The sequence below is a fragment of the Moschus berezovskii genome, chromosome 5 (assembly GCF_049115385.1).
Source record: "Moschus berezovskii isolate FMDL1 chromosome 5, NW_MosBer_1.0, whole genome shotgun sequence".
In the NCBI taxonomy this organism is placed as follows: domain Eukaryota; kingdom Metazoa; phylum Chordata; class Mammalia; order Artiodactyla; family Moschidae; genus Moschus; species Moschus berezovskii.
The window spans coordinates 118,236,772-118,253,044 of NC_142464.1; the positions used below are offsets into that span (position 1 = coordinate 118,236,772).

Here is a 16,273-nt window from a genome sequence, read left to right on the forward strand (position 1 = left end):
AAGAACTTCAACTTCAGAAATAACTTCTCACCATTAGTAACTAATATCAAATAAGGTAGAGCTGTTTTCAGAAAACAGAAAGGCAAGGTTACCCTATAAAATTAATCAAACTGATAATTTATGATGTGAATGATATACAAAAAGCAAACACTAAGTAACTGAGATATCCACTAATATTTTAAAGATTAGGATATACAACGATTAATTTGCTTAGAATAATGTATGTGAGTAAGCTGTGAGTTCAGTTATAAGGTCTAGAGTGTCTCTGTTCATTTCCACTGTGAACACACGAGCACATGTGTGGCACACGAGAAAGGAAAAGAAATACACAAATGCTTAATGCTCATCTTTCAGCAAAGACAATATGAGTTTTCAGGCTTTTAAAACACAAGCAGCAAATACATTTATAAAACTCTGAAGGCAAGTTTGATGTGCCCTCAACAGACACTCGTTGTTCTTTAAACTGTTGGAGACGTTTCCAAGTTGTTACCTTCTTTTGTTCCTTCACCGGTTTTAGCTTTACTATTGTTTTTTTCCGAAGGAAGTTTTGAACATTCTCCTTCTTTATCCTTTGCTTGTTTTTCATCTTTTACTCTTTGTACATCTTCGCTCCGTTTTGAGTGATCGATTTTCTTTTCATTCTTTTCCTTCTTCTCTTTCTTTCTTTCTGCCTTTTCATTGCTGTCTGGCTTCTTTTCACCTTTATCTGCTGATCTGCTTTTTTGGTCACTGCTTTCTTGCTGAGCATCCTTATTTAGCAGAACTGAACTAGTACTTTCTCTTGTGTGATTTTTCATTTCTTCAGCTGGACAAGGGGGATCACTAAGTTCTTCAGGCCGAGGGGCAGCTTCCTGCCCTTCCCCTGCAGAGTCAGGTGCAGATTTTTCTTTATCAGCTGTGTCCTCTGAAGTCCTCTCTTTCTCAGCACTAGTCTCAGTGCTTGGCTGAGACAGGCCTTTTTTGGACATTCTCTCACTGGTCTTGGCATTCGACGTCTCTGTTGAAGCCCTGGCAGCACTAGCTTCTTGGTTGAGAGAAGTGATGGTTTCCAAGATGGACAAGGCATCACTGGCCACATTTGCACTGGGCCCGGGGGCAGGGACACCTTGGAGGGAAAGACACGTTTTAGAATAAATTTGTGCCGAAGGTAAAGCCCTCTGCAGATTCAAGGCCACCTGCCACTGTCAGTTTTATGTGACACATACACACACATTTTTAGACTTTCAGGTACTGGTGCTAAGACTTAACACACTCTAAATTCTCTACCTCTGTAAAACAGAATCTTAGGCACCATGCAAATGTGAGAACAGTCTAGTTCCCAGAAAAATAATATATTCTCTAATTATTGCCTCTACTGAAACACACACACCCATCCACTACATTATTAAAATGACTATTATTTTTTAAAAAATGAACTGTTATGCCAGTTGAAGAATCTGGGTGATAATTAAAATAACTACAATTTCATGAGAGTGGCCAAAAAGAGATATTTGAAAGAACTAAATACCCCAACTTGGTAATCAGTGCAAGAAGAAAGCAGTGGAGCAGACCAAGGATGAAAGCAAAGCACCTTGGGTGATGGTGGAAGGGTCCGGTTTCTCATCGTCGGGGGCTGTGCTGCCACCTGTGTCCTCCTTCTGACTGAGCGCGGCCAGAAACTCGTGCACAGCTTTCTCCACCTGGGGTCGGAATGTGTGGTTGATCTTTGGATCCACAACCTGAGAAATAATTCGGTCAATACCAGACTCCAACATTCCTGATCTGAAACACAGGATAATTTACAGAAAAGTGAAAAAAACAAAACAAAACAAAATTAATGTAGTATTAAACAAACTCCTTCTAAGTAAAGCTGTATCAATTACATATATGTTCTTAAACTGCATCCTCTCCACTCTCCTTGGAGTCCAAAAAGAATACACAATAGAAAGTAAGCTTCACAGTACGGTGGCATTTAACAAAGGATACGGCAAAAAAAAAGAAAACAACATAAAATATGTCACATCTGCACTGCATCTCTAGTGGGGATACTAAAGCAGACAGAACAAAAGCAGAACAAAGTACCTTTAGAGCTGGACAGAGCACGCATCTAAAGGCCAGGCTTGTAGGTGACGCTTATCTCACCTCAATCCTGCCCATGGCAGGCAGGGATAAATGACCACTAAAGCTGAATTCTGGGAACGAAATAAATCTGTGGATTCTACAACTGCTTTTTTTTAAAAAAACAGAGAGATGTAAGTCTCTTATAAGTATTAGTGTGTCCACGAAAACTGAAGAATACACACAAAGTACAATTTCCCCAAACTTAAAAAAAGAAAAAAAATAAAAAAGGAAAACTTTAGAAGAAAAAAAACAAAGCTTAAAACTTTTGGCCTTCTTATAAACTTCTCGCTTTAAAGACTAAATGATTCATTTACTCAACAATTAGGCTCCAAGTGTCTGATACACAACAGGCTACTGAGCCGCTGCACATCGGACCTGGTCTCTGTTCTGGGGGGGGCGAGAGACACAAAACACAATGCAACAGGCGCTAGGACATACAATGCACGATGAGAAAAGAGCATTATCATTATCAGCTCTCCCTGAGATGATTTGCGAATGCTTTACAAAGGAGAAGACATTTAACCTGAGTCCTGATTTCCAGAGACGAGAAGGCAACAAAGTGTTCAAAGAAGTATCACACGTAAGAGACAGAGGAGCAAAAGGGCCAACAAAGCCTGAAACACGAAGAAAACCACAGAGGCCTCTGAACAAACTAGGAGGGCATGCATTTACCAGAAAAATCGCACTTCAACCTTGGTTCTTTCTAACAGAGAACCTGAGGAGTCACAGTTCCCTGGACAGTGTTGGGAGAGCAGGTTCGAGGCCTCCGGCTGTCCTTGCTTTAAAGGTGTCTCTCTTTACACCCTGCAGGGTTATGTCTGAGTGCTGTGCTGTCTGGAGTAGAGGATGGATGCAGCCCTGGGATACTACAATTCCATTTATGTGGGCCATAGAGAAAAATGAGACACCACTGCACAAAGTAGGTAACCTGCTTTCTAAAGTTCTAAGATTATTAAAAAAAAAAAAAAAAAAAGCTAATTCTCTGAACACTGTTACATCTTAGAGGTGTCTTTAAAATGTAGCAGGTGGAGAAGAAGCAAGGACAAGCAATCTGAAACATGTTTTAAGGTGCGAGCACAAAGGCACAAGATAAAACACACCCTTCAAGTGATGGCTTCAGTCTCTTTCCCTGAAGCCTGCGTTCTGGGCCCCCGGGTACTTATGTCCTCTCTCACTCAGAGGTCCACTCTGGTCTCAGAAACGGAGGCCCGCACCAACAACCACACTGCTCCTTGCGGGGCCCATTTCAGTGACGTGTGGGTGCAGCCGGGGCTGCCTCACCAGAGGAGGGGAGAAGTCATAGCTCCAGGTTCAAAGGCAAAGCCAAAATGCCAGCAGCTGGCACTGTCTTCGTTAAAGCTACTTTCTTGTCTTCCCTTTAAACACTGTACAGTTCAGGTCATCATTTCTGAGCTCCCTTGCATTTTAAGGTTCTGTTGTACAAATGAATGCATAAACAAAATAAAACTTTTTTTAAACTATTGAGCTGGCAGATTGGTTACTGAACCATGCAAAATTGCAGATATTAAACTATCTTTACTAACGCATATATATGGAATTTAGAAAGATGCAAATGATAACCCTGTATACAAGACAGCAAAAGAGACACAGATGTATAGTACAGTCTTTGGGACTCTGTGGGAGAGGGTGAGGGTGGGATGATTTGGGAGAATGGCATTAAAACATGTATATTATCATATGTGAAATGAATCGCCAGTTCAGGGTCGATGCATGGTACAGGATGCTCGGGGCTGGTGTGCGGGGATGACCCAGAGGGAGGATAAGGGGAGGAGGGAGGTGGGAGGGGGGTTCAGGAAGGGGAACTGATGTACACCCGGGGCGGATTCATGTCAATGTATGGCAAAACCAACCAATATAATATTGTAAAATAATTAGCCTCCAATTAAAAAAATAAAGTAAATAAATATAAGGTGAAAAAAATAAACTATCTTGTCTTATGAAAATGGCAACTGTAAACAGTTCAATCTGAGTCAACTGAGTATTTCTCAAAGTATATGCAAAAAAAACTGGTCTGAAATTGTATTTATAGGTGTATATACTTTCCTATACCATTAGTAGTTGTCCGCGTTTAGTTGTTACCTTGTGTCTGACTCTGTTGCAATCCTATGAACTGTAGCCACCAGGCTCCTCTGTCCATGGGATTTGCTGGGCAGAATACTGGAGTGGGTTGCCATTTCCTTCTCAAGGGGAGCTCCCTGACCCAGGGATCACACCCACATCTCCTGCACTGGCAGGCGGATTCTTAAACACGAGCCACCCGGGAGGCCCTGTACCATTAGTTAGACACAAGCAAAAGTTACTCTTTCTTTAGAGTAACTTAAAAATGTTATTTAAGAGACATAGTTTACTAATGAAAATAAATGAAAGAACAGTTCAATTAAAAATAAGTAAAATAGCTAGAAGAAAATGTACAGATATCCTAGTAAGAGCAATGCCTAAATTACCCACGAGATGACAATTCGCCTGCTCTAGTCCATAGAGGAGGGTCCTCGTCACCCACAGGCAGACTGTTCTAGTGATAACTGCCGACAGTCACAAGCACTCCCTACTGAGGTGTCCTGCAATCCCTCACCAAACAGGTTCTGTGAAAACGTCGTATGTTGGTACAACAATTTTAAGTGCTTGATTTTACATGGGCAAGATTGAGTTTAGCTCTCTTTAAAGAACAGAACAAACGACTGCTTCCGGCTGTAAAGGTTTTGCGTGCTAAGGAGTCAATTTCAAGAAATGTGCTCTCCATTTAGTCTCTTAATACATGAAGAAAAAGAAAGAATCTAAGACCCTCCCCTTTCCAAACATGCTTTTAAAACAATGTTATTCTTTGTGAAAAGGGAGGCAGCTGTGCACTGTTGCCGGCTGGTGCTCTAAAAGTGTGGATAATATCTGTAAGCCTCCCGCCCTCAGGCCTATCCCTGGCCCCCGACCGACCCCTAGCCTCCTACTCGACCCCTAGCGCCCTACCCCCTATTTTGGTTACTGTTCTCCTGAAGGTCTGGAAATGAGGAAGCCCCTAGGTCTGCTGCCCAACAGGAAAGGGCTTAACTTCTCCCCAGAAGCTATCAGATGCAGCCCTCTAATGGCATCTTGTGATCTCACCTGGACTTTCACAGGTTCCTGAATATCTTTTAAAATGTAGACAATAAACATACTGTCAAATTTCCCTCTTCCCTTCTCTTATTTACTAGGGCATGCAGTCTGAGCCCCAGGTTCCTGGTTTCTAGGATTACCCGTGGCTAAATGGGTCTTTGAATCAGAGTGTACAGTTCTCTTTGTGGGGCTTCCTGTGGGTGAACTATCAAGGCAGCAACACACTAGGTAGGTGTGCAAGGTTCCTGGGGGACGAGAGAGAAAAGGGGCAACGACTATAAACTGCTTCCCCGGCGGCTCAGACGGTAAAGAGTCGCCCGCAATGCAGGAGATCTGGGTTTGATCCCTGGGTTGGGAGGATCCCCTGGAGAAGGGCATGGCAACCCACTCCAGTATTCTTGCCTAGAGAATCCCCATGGACAGAGGAGCCTGGCAGGCTATAGTCCATGAGGTCGCAAAGAGTCAGACACGACTGAGGGACTAGGCACACAGCACAGCACACAGCTATAAATCAGATTTGTTTACCTGTTTAAAAAGCCATATTTCGTCCCAGTAGATGAACCTGAACATAAATATTTGTCAAGGCAGGAAGACTAAAGCACTTTTAAAATAATGCAGTCAGCTATTCTGGGATGTGAGGCAGGGAGAGAGGGTTCAAGTCTTCTTACCCTGGTGAATACTTATATTCATGAACAATATTGTAAATCTGCTCTTTGGGGGAACAAATATGATCTTTTTCAGTTCAGTTCAGTTCAGTCGCTCAGTCGTATCCGACTCTTTGCGACCCCATGAATCACAGCACGCCAGGCCTCCCTGTCCATCACCAACTCCCGGAGTTCACTCAAACTCATTTCCATCGAGTTGGTGATGCCATCCATCCATCTTATTCTCTGTCGTCCCCATCTCCTCCCGTCCCCAATCCCTCCCAGCATCAGAGTCTTTTCAAGTGAGTCAACTCGTCGCATGAGGTGGCCAAAGTACTGGAGTTTCAGTTTTAGCATCAGGTCCATCTAAACATTCCAGCTTTTCTCACTCTTTGTGTTTGCCTAGAAAAGGACTCTGACAGGTCCAAATGTACCACCACTCCCTTTTTGGTTATATCCTCATTAAAACCCACAGGCAAAATCACAGGAAAATTAAAAAAAAAAAAAAAGACACAAACCAGGAAAGTCCCTGGTGGTCCAGGGGTTAGGACTCAGCGCTTTCATTGCTAGAGCCAGGTTCAGTCGCTGACAGGGGAACTAAGATCTTACAAGCCACACTCAGCCAAAAAAAAAAAAAAAGCAGTTGTATTAGAACATAGAAGACACTGTCCCAAATCAGGAGAAAATGTTTCAATTTCAGTCATCTTTAATGTCTTTATTTGTAAACCCGGAATAATAAAGCTTACTCTTTCAGAGCCAAAAAAGTAACTGTGAACGTAACTGTACAGGACACACTGACTGATCTGGCATTTGCCATCCATTCACAGCATATCTAGAGGGCTTTTTTTTGAAGTCACAGTCACTCCTTCAATACTTCCAAAGGTCTATAGGAACAATCAGACTGTCAAATTTATGAGGAAAATGTGAAGTGATTTAGAGTCTACTATAAAATTACACTGTTATCATTGTATGAAGTAGCCACACCAGAACTGACAAAATTATCACAAGGCAAGCAAACTTCTGCAAATGTCTCTGTGTTCAGGCAAGGCACACTGTGCCACTCGCAAGCATTCCTGGGAACTCTGCAATTCTGAGACTTACTTGAGCACTTGCTGTCGAATATTGTTTCTAAGCTGGTTCTTGTTGAGGTGCGGACTCCATGTATGAGTTGCTAAGTGGTTCGCAACAAAGTTGTCAACACGCTGTCTCAGATTCTGATAGGCAGGCTAGAGAGAAAGAAAAAGATATCAATGTTAAAAACCTCACTGTTATACAATAGCAACACTAATATCCACAGTCTCAGGAATCTGAGTATCTTTCAGTTCAGTTCAGTTCAGTTCAGTCCAGTCGTTCAGTCGTGTCCGACTCTTTGCGACCCCATGAATCACAGCACGCCAGGCCTCCCTGTCCATTACCAACTCCTGGAGTTCACTCAAACTCACGTCCATCAAGTCGGTGATGCCATCCAGCCATCTCATTCTCTGTCGTCCCCGTCTCCTCCCACCCCCAATCCCTCCTAGGATCAGACTCTTTTCTAGTGAGTCTTTAGCAGTGTTAATATTTCTCACAGCATCCATGTGGCAACAAAGTTTCATAGTTTGACAACCTTGTATTATCCTCCTGCTTCAGGATAATACAAGACTCATTCAAATGCCATTTATCTAAAACAAAATGTTTATTGATGAATACAAAGACTGACATACCTATTTATAGACAAGGAACTAGAAGATAAGATACCAAGAAGTGTTACTGTTAGATGATCTGGAGCAAAGAAATGGAGAGGAGCAGACAGGAAATCAGCCTTCATTGAGAATGGGGCATCCCAGTTGGACCTTCAAAGTTTCACAGCACAGCTGGGACCAGGAAAGGCAGGCCGCACAGGTACAGCCAGCAATATAAGAGCAGGTGGATGAGAAAATGTGGAATCAGGAGCATTGGGGAGTCCCCATACCATTAAATCCAACGTTGTTGGAGGAGAGAAAACAAAAACAGAGAAATGAGATTGGAAACCTAACTTGGAAGCAGAGTTTCGAAGAATTTGGGGACCCATATACAAAGCCACTACCGCACAATTGCACTCATCTCACATGCTAGTAAAGTCATGCTCAAAATTCTCCAAGCCAGGCTTCAGCAATATGTGAACCGTGAACTCCCAGATGTTCAAGCAGGTTTTAGAAAAGGCAGAGGCACCAGAGATCAAATTGCCAACATCCACTGGATCATGGAGAAAGCAAGAGAGTTCCAGAAAAATATCTATTTCTGCTTCATTGACTGTGCCAAAGCTTTTGACTGTGTGGATCACAATAAACTGTGGAAAATTCTGAAAGAGATGGGAATACCAGACCAACCGACTTGCCTCTTGAGATACCTGTATTCAGGTCAGGAAGCAACAGTCAGAACTGTACATGGAACAACAGACTGGTTCCAAATAGGAAAAGGAGTACGTCAAGGGTGTATATTGTCACCCTGCTTATTTAACTTATATGCAGAGTACATCATGAGGAACGCTGGGCTGGAAGAAGCACAAGCTGGAATCAAGATTGCTGGGAGAAATATCAATAACCTCAGATATGCAGATGACACCACCCTTACGGCAGAAAGTGAAGAGGAATTCAAAAGCCTCTTGATGAAAGTGAAAGAGGACAGTGAAAAGGATGGCTTGAAGCTCAACATTCAGAAAACAAAAATCATGGCATCTGGTCCCAACACTTCATGGGAAATAGATGGAAAAACAGTGAAAACAGTGTCAGACTTTATTTTTTGGGGCCAAAATCACTGCAGATGCTGATTGCAGCCAGGAAATTAAAAGACGCTTGCTCCTTGGAAGGAAAGTTATGACCAACCTAGATAGTATATTAAAAAGCAGAGACATTACTTTGCCAACAAAGGTCCATCTAGTCAATGCTATGGTTTTTCCCGTGGTCATGTATGGATGTGAGAGCTGGACTGTGAAGAAAGCTGAGCGCCGAAGAATTGATGCTTTTGAACTGTGGTGCTGGAGAAGACTCTTGAGAGTCCCTTGGACTGCAAGGAGATCCAACCAGTCCATTCTAAAGGAGATCAATCCTGGGTATTCATTGGAAGGACTGATGCTAAAGCTGAAACTGCAATACTTTGGCCACCTCATGCGACAAGTTGACTCACTGGAAAAGACTCTGATGCTGGGAGGGATTGGGGGCAGGAGACGGGGACGACAGAGAATGAGATGGCTAGATGGCATCACCGACTTGATGGACATGAGTTTGAGTGAACACTGGGAGTTGGTGATGGACAGGGAGGCCTGGTGTGCTGTGATTCACGGGGTTGCAAAGAGTTGGATACAACTGAGCGACTGAACTGAACTGACTGATACAAAGTCTGGAATTATGGGAGAGAGAATGGGAACCCACAGCACATAGGAGCAGCGTGATATGTGATAGTTGACCTGATATTCCTACGGTGAGAGAGTAAACAGACTCAAAGTATTCGCAGGAAAGCATGCAATAACTAGAAGAATGAAAATCTGTATTGGAGTGGCAAAAATGGATGAAAGGCATGGATCCAGGAGAAATTAGGAAGGGACAACCGCTGGAACCAGATGTTTTTAAGGCACTTGTTCCTAACTGGAAGCAGTTTTGCCTCACCCCACTCCGCCCTGACCCAGGTGACCTCTGGCAACGCCCAGAGACATCTCTGATTGTCACTGCTGAGGCGAGTTGCTAGCGGCATCCTATCAGGCACAGGACAGTCCCCCTCAACAAAGGACTATCCAGCCCAAACTGTCAGCTGCGCTAAAGCTGAGCACTACTGACACACAGGAAGCAGCAGAGGGGACACACGTTACCAGGCCACTTCTCCGCTGCCTGGAAGGGCTGTCTGCATGCTTCCTTCCTACAAGCTGCCCCACCACGCGTGCTCTTTACATCTTTTCTGTGACTTTTAATGTAGATGAGTCTGGATATTCCCGAATGAGTTTAAGCAAAACTATACAACCTCCGTTTCTGCTGTTTGCTCCCTTGTCCTTCAAAGTTTATTCTCCAGTCGTAAGTTCTCGTGATTTTAATCATGTACACCTACCACTCCTTCTCCCTGTCCATCTGGCAGACTTCTCACCTTCAGAGCTCACCTAACCTTAAAGTCATCCTGACACCCAAGGTGGGCTTCCATGGCCCTTCTCCTGTGTACTAGCTGTCTCTGACACACAGTCATTCGAGTGATTCTCGTGTTGTGCTGTATTTTAGGGAGGGGGACATATTTATCTCTTTACTGAAGTGGAAGCCTTCTCCTCTCACTCTTTTAGTCTTTGTTTCCATACACCTTTTCACACTGCTGGGCAGATAAGCAATTAAAAAGGAGTTATCAGATGAGATGACAATGGAGATGAGAAAGACTTTATCCCTCTATGACACCCCTTTCCGTTCCATCGCTCAGTCGTGTCCAACTCTTTGCGACCCCGTGGACTGTAGCCTATCAGGCTTCTCCGTCCATGGGATTCTCCAGGCAAGAATACTGGAGTGGGTTACCGTTTTCTTCTCCAGGGGATCTTCCCGACCCAGGGATCGAACCCAGGTCTCCCGCATTGGAGGCAGACGCTTTAACCTCTGAACCACCAGGGAAGCCCCCTTTACCCCTTCCAATTACCAGAATCTTGCTAACACCTATGTTCTATCCTCTATTCTATACCTGTATTTAGCTGGGAAAGATTGAAGGCAAAAGGAGAAGGGGGTGACAGAGGATGAGATGGTTAATAGCATCACCAACTCAATGGACATGAATTTGAGCAAACTCAGGGAGATACCGGAGGACAGGGAAGCCTGGTGAGCTGCAATCCATGGGGTCACAAAGAATTGGACACAACTTAGTGACTGAACAACAAATATTCCATCCGACCAAAACTAGTCTCGTGATCATTTCTCATGTTCCTCTCCATTTATCCAAAATTCCTATGAACAAAACTAATTTTCTCCCCAATGATTCTAAAACATAATTCTTCTTCCCAATATTCCCAAACCTCAGAAACATTAGGCTCAAATGTCACAATGCATTTAGCACTCTACTTGCCCATAAAACAACCTTCAATTTGAACTATAAAAGTTAAATCTCTTGGTTTCTAAGTTCTCGTTTAGGTTAGCCTAGTGACTACGATAGTATTTCGGGCTCCACTACTCTCCTGGGAAGAGCTACCTCCTTTTTTCCAGTGCTCCTGGCCAAAAGCCTTCGCATCATCATGACTCCTCCTCATTTTCCACCCCTCAGCCGAACCAGCAGCAAATCCCACCGGCGTTAGCCTCAGAATACAGCCAGAGCCTGAGCAACCCCCATCCCCGCCACTGCTGCCACTCCTGTCCGGAGCATTCTCATTTCCGGCCGAGATGACAGTTACAGACCTGCCTGCATCTAGTCTGCTCCTGCTGTCTGAAATCTGTTTTCCACAGTGCAGCTAGTGCCGATCTTCTAAAGTTAGGGGGACCACGCCATTTACTGTCCAAACCACATCACGACTGAAGTAGAGGGGGCACTGCTAATGGCGCCACGACGTCAAGCCGTCTAAGGTGGGAGTCAGGTCGCGTCCCTCTTCTGCTCCAACAGCTGCCAGTGAGCGCCAAACTTACCAGGGCTCCGGCAGCTCTGTAAAGGGAGGGTGGCAGGGGGGCTCCTACCTCAGCTCCTAGCCCTTTCTCCCTCAGCAGGTTCTGCCTTAGGCCTCCTGCACTTGCTGTGCTCCCCAGTTGGCATGCTCAGCGCCCCACAGCTGGAGAGCTCCTTCAGCAATGGCTCAAATGTCATCTCATTCAATCTTCCCTGAACAACTTACGCAAAACACACCACCAACCCTTTCCACCCTCATCCTGCTTTCTCTCTCCCACAGAACCTCTCACGAGTGAGATTTACTTTCTCTGATGGGCTTCAAGCTTCACATCAGCAGAGACTTTCTGTCCACTGCTGTGTCCCTGATACCTAAAACAATGCCTGGTGTTTAAGTATTTGTTGGGTGAATAAACTTACATTGTGTCTCTGATTTTTCTTTTAAATCTGAAAAGAAATAGACAATTATTATGGTGACCAGGAGCCATTTCCAGCTGAGAAAGTATCCAAAAATTGGCCTTTACGACCTAGAGCGAAAGGGGCCACATTCACTCGGTCAGGGACACCCTGACGAGTCCCAAGAGGTGGGCCTGCCTTGATTTTTCCTCGTCACGTGCTACTCGGTGCACAGGAGTGAGAATGGCTTTGGAACCTGGCTCCTGGGATCCGGAGACCACAGCAGAAGAGCCCCAGCATCAGCTGGATCTTGGGCTGCATGTTAATGTCAACATGTACATTTGTCCTAGTTATCATTAGATTGTCAAACTAACGGGGCTTCCTTCTTCCCCCTCAAGAAATGTTTTAGGACTCTACTTTGAAAGGCTCTGTCAGGAATATTACAGACACAGTAACAATATTCAGAGGGAATGTGGATGCAGAAAAAGTTAAGCCTTAAATACTGTAGCTCCCCACCCCTCAACCACTGGTGTATTTGAATTTTCAATGTGCATACACAGTGATGACACACGGATTTGTAGGCTTCTAAGGACATCACCGATTCTGTGGACATGAGTTTGAGTGAACTCCGGGAGTTGGTGATGGACAGGGAGGCCTGGCGTGCTGTGATTCATGGGGTCGCGGAGAGTCGGACACGACTGAGCGACTGAACTGAACTGAACTGAACTGAAGGACAGCAAAGTGAAATCTTTACTTGCCAAATTAAAAAAAAAAAAAACAGCTTTACTTTTTGACAGTGGGGTAACATTTACTTCCCCATGTCCTATGGGGAAAAAACAAGGATGGAAGGAAGGGAGAAGGAGGAAGAAAGTCAACTGGCTTCATTTTCAAACTGGCAGTTGTGCATATTCCCTAAAATGAAGTGAGCAAACTACACACTACCTACATAAATAAATATCCCCAAGAAAATTGAATTTCATGTGGTTCAGAAACTCCAACACCCCCAAAAAGCACATTCTATTTCTGGTCTACAAGGTGGGCCAGAGTTCTTAAAAGGGAAGATGTCCCCAGACTGTCAGAAAGGTTTCCCCAGAGGAGATAAGGGAATCATGTGTGCTTCACCTCAAAGTCCTTTCCTCAAAGAAACAAGCTTCTTTAGAAGAGCTGAACATGCTATGTGAAAACCCTGACCCCACCGAAACTCTGAACCAATGAACCAAACCAGATCTAAGTTAAAAAAAAAAAAAAAAAGTTTTCCCCCAACTGTTTCCACCCAAAGCTTCCTGCTTCACTTGCTTCTAGACCTACGGGGTTTCCATCCATCTACTGAATGCACCTTCCCGTTTTCTCTACTCAGCCTTTGCAGAACCACCCAAGTTGACCCGCTCCTGCTCACCCCCCTTTCACTTTGACACTTGGTACACACTCCCTTTCCCTCCCCAGCCCGCTCTTTTTCTACAGGGAACCTTTCGCCTAACCGCTTACTCTTCCCAACTCACTCTTCTGTCCAGTCCTGCTTCCACTTCGGGGTCTGGCATCACGTCTCCTCCGTCCTTTCCTCAGTTCCCTCTACCCCTCCGCTTTAACCCCTCCTCCCTTCTGACTTTGGAGACATGACTTGGCCTGAGCGATTAAATCAGAGTCCCTGGGAGAAACAAAAGCCCCCTTCTCCGTACCCTACCTTTCCATCGACCAGCTCTGCGCCCCTCACCAAGTCCAGCATTGCCAACGATTCGATTCATTACCACTTAGTGCTTTCTCCGAAGGACAAAGAGCTGACCCTTACCAGCAATCTTCAAGAGAGGAGGCAATAACTTGGGACACAAAGTAAACCGGAGGCGGGGTGGGGGTGCTGTGAGTGTAAATCAGAGATGAAAGCGCCGTTAGCCTTAGTGCAGACGAGTCTCCAAAAGAACAGTAACTCGGTGTGGATCACCCCTATATTCCTAGCACCTAGCAGTGCCTGGCACACCGAAGGTGCTTAACGCTAGTCTGTTAAGCCCATGAAAGGCTGAGCGAATGAATGAACACAGTGCGCCCCGCACAGCGCCGGGCACGAAGCGGCCCTTCAGAGAGGAAGCGGCTGCGCAGGGAACTCCGGAGTGGGGAAGCGGCGCGCTCCGGAGAGGCGCCGGGGCTGGGGACGCCGAGGCAGCCGCCGGCCCACCGACCGATGGCGGTGCGCCGACTGCCTGCCCGGCGCGGCGGCGGCCCGCGGGGTCGTCCCCGGTCCCCGCGCGCCCGCAGCGCCCCCGCGCGCCCCGCACCTTGGTGTCCACGTCGGCCAGGCAGTCCCTGCGGAACTGGTCGAAGAGCCCCTGGCTCTTGAGGTGGTTCACGATCATGGCCACGAGCTGCGGGTCCCCGGCGCCGGCGCCCGCACCCCCGGCCCCGGCCGCGCCCGCGCCAGCCCCGGGGCCGGGCGGCGGCGGCGGCGGCTGCGGCTGCGGCGGCGGGGGCGGCGGCGCGGGCGGAGGCGGCTGCGGCTGCGGGTTGGTGGCCATGGCGGCCCGGGCCCGGGGAGGAGCGCGGTGAGCCCCGGGCGGGCGGCGCTCCCGGGAGGCGGCGGCTGCACGGGTCCCGCCGCCTGAGGGAAGCCGACGGGATGTTGTTACGGAACCAGCGGATCCAGAGCGACCCCGGAAGTGAAAGGGAACTACGGTGGGGGCGGGGGAGGAAGGAGGGAAAAAAAAGCGGTGACAGTGGCCACAGAGGCGCGTCTACGGCGGCCGCGAGGGGCCCGTCCCGGTCTTCGCGGAGCGCGGGCGCCCTCGCGAGGCTGCGCTGCGTGGCAGGCGGCGGCCGGGAAGCGCGCTGCGCGGGCCGCGAGCGGCGGGCGGCCGCCGGGGACCTGGGTCTGAAGTCCCGGGCGGTCGGGCATTCGACTGGCGCGACGCCCGGGGCCCCGAGGGCCGACTGGGCGCCGGCACGCGGGGCCGGGCCGGCCGGGGCGGGGGAGCGAAACGCAGGTCGGGTTCCAGCGACGGTGGCGTTCAGGCCTGATGCTCTTTGTCCTGTTTCCCAGAGCGGCTGAGAGCCGTAGACATTCCCGTGCAAACGCGCGGGCAGAACTGCTGACTCTTAACTCTCCCGGACCTCCTCGTTCTCAGCCTGTGATCTCCCAGCTGCCCGCCCCATCCCCCTTTTCCCTGCAGCATCCTCCGTTGCGTCTGTGGCCAAGAATCAGATCCTTCCAGCGCCTCCTTGCTACGCGGGAAGACAGACAACCCCCAACCCCGACCCAGGCATTCCGCTTTCAGGGTGTTGCTTTTGGTTAGTTTGATCATTTGGTAATGCTTATAAAGTACGCTCGCTAGGTGCCAGGCGTGGCATTTAGCGTGCTGCTGCTGCTAAGTAACTTCAGTCGTGTCCGACTCTGTACGACCCCATAGACCGCAGCCCACCAGGCTCCCCCGTCCCTGGGACCCTCCAGGCAAGAACACTGGAGTCGGTTGCCATTTCCTTCTCCAATGCGTGAAAGTGAAAAGTGAAAGTGAAGTCGCTCAGTCGTGTCCGACTCTTAAGCGACCCCATGGACTGCAGCCTACCAGGCTCCTCTGTCCATGGGATTTTCCAGGCAAGAGTACTGGAGTGGGGTGCCATTTCCTTCTCATCAGGTGGCCCAAATATTGGAGTTGCAGCTTCAGCATCAGTTCTTCCAATGAATACCCAGGACTCATCTCCTTTAGGATGGACTGGTTGCATCTCCCTGCAGTCCAAGGGACTCTCAAGAGTCTTCTCTAACACCACAGTTCAAAAGGATCAGTTCTTCAGTGCTCAGCTTTCTTCATAGTCCAACTCTCACATCCATACATGACCACTGGAAAAACCATAGCCTTGACGGACATTTGTTGACAAAGTAATGTCTCTGCTTTTTAATATGCTGTCACTGTTGGTCATACCTTTCCTTCCAAGGAGTAAGTGTCTTATAATTTCATGGCTGCAGGCACCATCTGCAGTGATTTTGAAGCCCCCCAAAATAAGCTAGCTCTAAACTAGCACTAAACACTATCACTCATTTGCACATCAGGAAACTGAGATACAAGAAAGATTCATAGTCCAAGGTTACATTGCAAACCAACTGATTCTGGACTGAGTCTTTTAATCTTTAAAATAATTATTAGTATATGATCGAGGGCAGAAGGAGAAGGGGATGACAGAGGATGAGATGGTTGGATGGCATCACTGATTCAATGGACATGGGTTTGGATGAACTCCGGGAGTTGGTGATGGACAGGGAGGCCTGGCGTGCTGCGGTTCATGGGGTCGCAGAGTCAGACATGACTGAGCAACTGAACTGAAAGCAAAGTGAATATTGCAAATGTTTATAATTAGTTGATAAAATGTTAACGTTATGGGAAAGTACATCTTTTGATGAAATGGATATTGTTGCTTTTTAAAAACCCATAAATCTGTGGATGAATATGTCTTACTGCTAGAATGAGAAGGACTGAGCAATA

The 16,273-nt window shown here is 46.9% G+C and overlaps 1 protein-coding gene across 2 annotated transcripts in view; it reads right to left on the bottom strand.

Moving 5' to 3' along the window:
* Positions 1 to 14,453, bottom strand: part of BOD1L1 (biorientation of chromosomes in cell division 1 like 1) — a 54,073-nt gene extending 39,620 nt beyond the window's left edge. The window contains exons 1-4 of one of the 2 annotated variants that reach the window (XM_088836500.1): positions 14,081 to 14,453; positions 6,954 to 7,078; positions 1,571 to 1,761; positions 491 to 1,105 (exon numbers count right to left, since the gene is read on the bottom strand). In XM_088836500.1, coding sequence (XP_088692626.1) covers positions 491 to 1,105; positions 1,571 to 1,761; positions 6,954 to 7,078; positions 14,081 to 14,317 — 1,168 coding nt within the window. In that variant the 5' untranslated portion in view covers positions 14,318 to 14,453. The remainder of the gene's footprint in view (positions 1 to 490; positions 1,106 to 1,570; positions 1,762 to 6,953; positions 7,079 to 14,080) is intronic. The other variant, XM_088836499.1, reaches the window with a different exon arrangement.
* Positions 14,454 to 16,273: the final 1,820 nt, after the last annotated feature.